This window comes from Musa acuminata, chromosome BXJ3-7 (assembly GCF_036884655.1).
Source record: "Musa acuminata AAA Group cultivar baxijiao chromosome BXJ3-7, Cavendish_Baxijiao_AAA, whole genome shotgun sequence".
In the NCBI taxonomy this organism is placed as follows: Eukaryota; Viridiplantae; Streptophyta; class Magnoliopsida; order Zingiberales; family Musaceae; genus Musa; species Musa acuminata.
In genome coordinates, this window is record NC_088355.1 from 34,439,696 (window position 1) to 34,446,262 (window position 6,567).

Consider the following 6,567-nt stretch of genomic DNA (forward strand, 5'->3'; position numbering starts at 1 on the left):
TACAACACTTTTGAGCTTCTTAGAATCACAGAAAAGATCAAGATTTCGGTGTAGGTCTGTATCTTTTCAGTGCTGAATGGGTGGGGTATTTATAGGCCCCAACCCAATTCAAAATTCGAGCTCAAAACGATCAAATCGATCAAATCCCAGAATTCTGGGATCAGGCGGTTGCACCTCTTGACTGGAGAGGTGGCACCGCCTGGCAGAGCTCGAAGACTGAGCTCAGGCGATTGCTTCTCTCTGCCAGAGCTCGAAGACTGAGCTCGATGGTTCCATCACCTGGCAGAGCTCGAAGACTGAGCTTGGTGGTTGCATCACCTGGCAGAGCTCGAAACTGAGCTCGGTGGTTGCATCACCTAGCAGAGCTCCAAACTGAGCTCAGGCTGATGCACCTCTCTGCCAGAGCTCGAAGACTGAGCTCGGTGATTGCATCACCTGGCAGAGCTCGAGACTGAGCTCAGGCTGATGTACCTCTCTGCCAGAGCTCGAAGACTGAGCTCGGTGGTTGCATCGCCTGGCAGAGCTCGAAACTTGAGCTCTGGCGGTGCTACCTCTTGACAGAGGAGGTTGCACCTCTTGGCTGGGGCGGTGGCACCTCCTGGCTGGGGCGGTTGCACCTCCCAACCTCGCAGGAAGACATAGCCTGGGCGGTGCTACCTCCAACCCTGGCGGTGGCACCTCTTCACTATTCCAGCTCACTTGGTTTGGCTCCAAACTTGGTCCAAACCAGTCCGAACTTGGGCCTAATTGGCCCCTACTTGGGTTATAGGATTAACACCTAATCCTAACCCTAATTAACGTGCTAACTATGAATTTAAAGACATTTTCTAAGCTATTACAAAGTCCGCAAGTCAAGACTTCTTCTAGCGAGCTTCCGGCAAACTTCCGGCGGTCTTCCGATGAACTCTCGGAAACCATTCTGCGGACTCCCGGCAAGCTCCTAGACTTCACGATTTGTTCTTAGCGAGTTCCAACGAGCTTCTTCGGCAAGCTCCGATCTTTCTCGGCGAGCTCCGCGAACTCCCAACGAATCTTCGGACTTCCGTCGAACTCTCGAACTCGCAACAAATCCTTCGCGCTTGACTCCGACACTTTGTTTCGCTTTATGTCTTCATCGTTATCATAGTTAATCCTGCACAACAAAACAAAACTTCGATCGAGACAATTAATCCTAAGCAATTAACCAAGTTGTCCGACATGTCATTGGTCCCTCGACGCTTCGTCCGATTCTTCGGCGCATCGTCCTCTCCTGCAGCCTATTGCCCAATCGGCCAGTTGACTCCGCAACTCCGATATCCTTGGCACAATACCCGCTCTTCTTGGCCCGATGCCCGAGTTCACGGCCCGAAGCCTTCTGTCGATACGTCGACCGATCCACCGGCCCGACGTCCAATCTTCTGACATGTTCCTTCGGCACAACATGATTTTCCTGCTTTAATTGTCTCATCCTGATCGAAGCATCCTGCGTCACTCAAAACGTAGATTAAATCATAAACATATATCAAGTAGTTTCATCATCAAAATACGAGATTCAACACATCTGAGGGATTCGTAAAAACCAGCAAAGATCAACACAACTCAACCGATCTCACACTAGAATCAGAGTCATTGTTGAGTTTAAGTAGCATTAGTAGATCAAAGTTCAACTACTCAACTACAGTGACGAAAAGTAATTAAAAGCTAAGAGGCACATTACAATTAGACTAAAATATTAAAGATTCAACAAAGTAGAGGAGCTGCAACATCTACAAAGGCTTCGATAATGATGTTGAAAGAATAAGTATGAGAGAATGCCATGAACAAATATGTATAAAGGGTATTTGATATAATGTTTGTATATATTTGTGTTTTTTGGTTTTAAACATGTAGAGGGCTTACAGTAGGTTTGGTAACCACATTATAGTTAGCTTTTATAGTTGTTTTAGTCCTATAAACATAGGTCATATGCGACTATCGAATAAAACCAAAACTATCTAAAAATAAGTTATTCAAGGAGTCATTTTAGTGATTTTCTAGCGTTGCAGATTAGTGCAGAGTGTTAATCAGTACACAGAAGCTACTCGGATAACACATCACTGGAGGGGTCTTTGGAGTAGTGTTTAAGACTAATTCGCTGTCTTGTTTCATAGTACTGTCATATGGATGCTTATGAGGACTTTTGACTTTGGTGGGTTACCTTGGATTCTTTGTTGTGCAACCATTTAGAGTTTACGAAGTCTGTATTTATAATTTGCATAGCCTATCAAGTGTTTGCTAGAATGTCTGCATGTGGGATCCCGAGTTAAATACTTCACTTAATTCGTCTTCACTTTTATAAGTCATTAAAGGACTACAAGATATTTCGAAGAGGTTAACCTTTTGTGCACGGATATATAAGAATATCGTATGACTTAGACAAAACTAAATAAGTTCATGATAAAATTATTAAAATTAATGCTTCGTGTTGATCCAATCACATTGTCATCCAATATAGCACTTTGAGCCAACTTAATCATATTGTCATCAAAGATAGTACTTCAAGTTATTTTAGATATATTATCATTATAGCTAACTTAGTTTAATTATTGGGTATGATCCTTATGCACATATCATAGTCTTTATCATTGCTAAGAATATATTACATGATGGTTTTGCTAAGAAGTCTGATTGACACATGTGAGTTGCCTTTTATTATTTCGACTTTCGATAAATGTATATCTATAATTACATTGGCTCAAGGAACATCTAGCTCACAGCATATCATAATCATGACTTGATTTCACAGACATGATTCAAACAGGAGCTCCACGATCGGACCAATATCTCCGACTAATGAATTGGGTTTCATATTGATTACAATATCTCCTACGAATAAACTTTGACCCATAGGCTACTATCAGCTTAATCACAACAGACCGTCCGGACCCTATAAATAAAGTTCTTCCTTCACTTCGTCCTCTTCGCTTGTCCAATCCAATAGGAATAATTCTATTGGAGAACGGACGACCAAAAACGGAATGGGAGAGAGAGAGAGAGAGGGTGAAGGGAAGCATCCTAATCTCCTGGTATTCGATCTCCCTCATCGACGGACTCCAAGTGTTCAAAGTATTTAAAGCCTATAATTCGTATCCCTCTTCTCGTTCTCGTGTTGTTAGCAATAATACAAGGCTGCAACAATTCAACGAGTGACACACATTTTAAGCGTTAGTTCTCTTCAGATCCTCACTATATAACTCTCTCTTCCCATTCCATCTCAACAAACAATTCATTCATCAAAGATTAATCTTTCACAAGGTTGATCTTCACGTAGAAGATGCATCCCAATCTATATGAGTTATCCTTTCTCCTCCTCCATCTCTACTTTGCCGCCTTCGTTTGCACCACAGGGGCATCATCACCATCTCTTTTTGATGGCAATCTTGAGCTCCCGGGAGGTTCCATTCCAAGCGTGTCACTAGAACACTTAGACCCCACCCTCCCCCCGGCCCTCCCCACCCAGACTCCGCACTGTTCCCTGGTCGTCCTCCAACACGACTTCGCTGACACCGTCAGCGCGACGCCGGCCTCCGCCAACTATACTCACCCCTCAGACTGCCCCTTCCCATGGACGCGCGTCGTCCTCGAGCTCAGCGTCGACGCCACAGACCTCCAGGAGTCACGAGTCGCCGCCATCTGGATCGACGGCGCCGAGGTCCTCCGCACCGTCACCCCCATCCCCATGGCTCGCGGCGCTTTCTGGCGCGTCCACAAGGACGTCACCCGGTACACGGCCCTCCTCCGCCGCCTGGCTGACGGCGGCGGCGTTATCTCCATGATGATGGAGAACTCAAACAAGGTCCTTCCCGGCGTCTTCAGCGCCAACGTCTCCCTCCATTACTTCCGCGGCCCGGTCGACGACGGCGGGTCGAAGTCCATGTCTAATGCGGCTCACCCGTCCGTTAGATCCCTTTACCGCGAGCCCGCGGACCTCATCCTCCCCATCTCCAAGCCCGACGGACAATATGTATCCGGCTTTTGGTACCGTATTGACAACGAAACCGGCGTCGAGTCCACCACCGTCGCCATCCCCAGAAACACATACCGCGCCGTCCTTGAAATCTTTGTGTCATATCATGGCGAGGATGAATCATGGTACACTAATCCATTGAGAAATAACTATCTTCACCAGCCAACTGCAGCCAAGGTTTCGGCACCGCGAGCCAACGGCGCGTTTCGGCAGGCCTACGCCACAATCGACGGGAAGTACGTAGGCGGACACGTTCCCTTTCCGGTCATCTACTCGAGCGCCATCAACCCCGTCTTCTGGTCCCCGGTGGCGGCAATCGGCGCGTTCGACATGCCGTCCTACGACCTCGACCTGACGCCTTTCCTGGCGCTGATGCTAGACGGGCGGCCCCACGAGATCGGGCTGGGTGTGTGCAGCGCCCTGCCACACTGGCTCGTGAACGCCAACCTCCACCTCTGGGTCGACTTTTGGTCGGACGCGGTGCAGGCCGGTCCGGTGGAGTATTTTGTCCCCGCCATCCAGATGAACCGCAACGCTGAGTGGCGCAACCCCGACGGCCAGTCCGAGATCGGGGCCGAGGGGCTCGAACGGTTCGCCGGGTGGGTGAGCTCGTCGAGGGGTAACCTCACCACCGAGGTGCGGCATAAGATCAAGCTGAAGAGCCAGGTGCAGGTGCAGAACCGCGGGGCGGTGACCCAGATCGATTTCATCCTCAAGGAGAGGACGATGGTGACTGTGATGAGGGGAAACCAGTGGCTCGCCCGGGCGCAGACGGTGATGGATGCTCCCTTGCAGGTGCAGACCGCGATCGTGAACGCGGCGGGCGTGCCGGTGCTGCAGAAGACGCGGTTCTTCCACCAGCTGATGGAGGCGGTGAGCCTGAGCGAGGGGCAGGCCGGGTCGACGACGACGAGAGAGCTGACCGACCGGCAGGATGCGGAGGGATCGGCTGTGGTGGGCGGCGGATGGGGGAGCGGAAGGAGCCGGTCGTCATACCAGTACAGGGACGGGAGCAAGTGCTACGCTCGGAACGTGGCCACGGCTGGCGGGGCGGTCATCCAGGACAGGAAGGCCTCCTGCTTTGCCGTGGCTGATGATGCCTGAAGACGTGAGATCGCATGCATGGATGCTAATGCTTTACGTTGTTGATTGCTTTCTCAGTTGCCGGTTACGAGTATAATGCAAAAGCTATGGTGTGTTGTGAGAATAAGAGATCCATCCTTCGATGTCATACTTCTATTAATATAGGATATTTCAAATGAGGGTCATTATATGGTGAGTTAGCACAAACTATGTGTTGGTCTTTTATGGTTCGTAATAGTTTATTATTATTATTATTATGTTGATTTGCTAATTGTAAGTTTACAAAGAGTAAGTATATCTAAAACGAAGTTATAAGTAATAACTATAAAGGAAGGCTTCGAGGATGCTATGACCAAAGGCAGTTAAAAAGAAGGATAAATTGGAGTAAAGCTTTTATACATATGCTGAAATATATTATACTTTCCCTTTCGCTTGACACATAGTATATTTAATAAGAGAAATATATTATAAAATTTAAATCTTCATGGAATTATAGCAGAGATAAGATTAAACAATTAGCTAGACCAATTTATTAGACTTAATTGGATGACAGTAGTTGTAGAAGGGACCTAGAAAATTGACATTTGTACAACATAATGCATACGGATTTTCCTAGAGAAAAGAAAAATATTTAAGGTTTCATTTTGTCTCATTTCAAAGTATTGGAAATGTCTCTTAAGGTTGAATAAATCTCCCCCAACTTAGAAGATTAAAAAAATTACATGGGTACTGCATGACTTAGATAAAATTACTAAATAGATGATATCAAAGAAGGGCAAATATATTTAGAAGCACTTGATATGTAAACGTGAAAAAACTAATAGAGCTACATTCAGGGCAATTAGCACACATGATAGTTTGAGGGAAAATGAGAAATGACCAAATCTTCACATGAAATGCACCATGAGAATAAGTGAACTACGAAGAATGTATAGTGAATAAAAGTTGGGATGGCTGAGTTCGATCTATGGCTTGACATTAACAACTAAACTTAACGGTGCATGTGGCAAGCAGGGTGCTTGGCAAAGGATGAGATCGTGTAAGGAGGGATTTGTTGCTCGATATATGAAAGAGTTATATAAAGCTCATAGAGATAAGGGGAATTATTAACTCTAACAATTTAATATGCATATAAGGGCTTGTATACGAATGATAAATTATCCATAACCATCTCAAGGTAATTGAAAATCGACACTATAGAGTATAAAAACTTTCTCTTCGGCATGAAAATGATATATCAATAGGAGATTGAAGTGTAATGTAAGTATAATATATTGTTAAGTCTTGAGGGGCACAAAAGAGGTTGTATTGGTGAAGAGTCACAATTTAGCAAATGAGTTTGTAAATGTAGAATAATATATTGTTTGTTCAGTAAGACAAAATAGTCCAAAGGGATGGTCATCTCTGAAACTTCCATAAGAAAGGATGCGAACACAAAAGTTACTCTAGTGGGATAGATATCTAGGAGGGATAAGTCTTGGTTTTCTAGATAAAGAATT

General features: G+C 45.7%; 1 protein-coding gene across 1 annotated transcript; it reads left to right on the forward strand.

Annotated features, from left to right (window-relative positions):
- Positions 1-3,292: 3,292 nt before the first annotated feature.
- LOC135642912 (peptide-N4-(N-acetyl-beta-glucosaminyl)asparagine amidase A-like) lies at positions 3,293-5,089 on the forward strand. Its single transcript, XM_065159392.1, has one exon. The coding sequence runs from the start codon at positions 3,293-3,295 to the stop codon at positions 5,087-5,089; it is 1,797 nt and encodes a 598-aa protein (XP_065015464.1).
- Positions 5,090-6,567: the final 1,478 nt, after the last annotated feature.

What these genes read in the sequence shown, in the direction of transcription:
- LOC135642912 (XM_065159392.1), top strand. Translation starts at nt 3,293, where the DNA reads ATGCATCCCAATCTATATGAGTTATCCTTTCTCCTCCTCCATCTCTAC.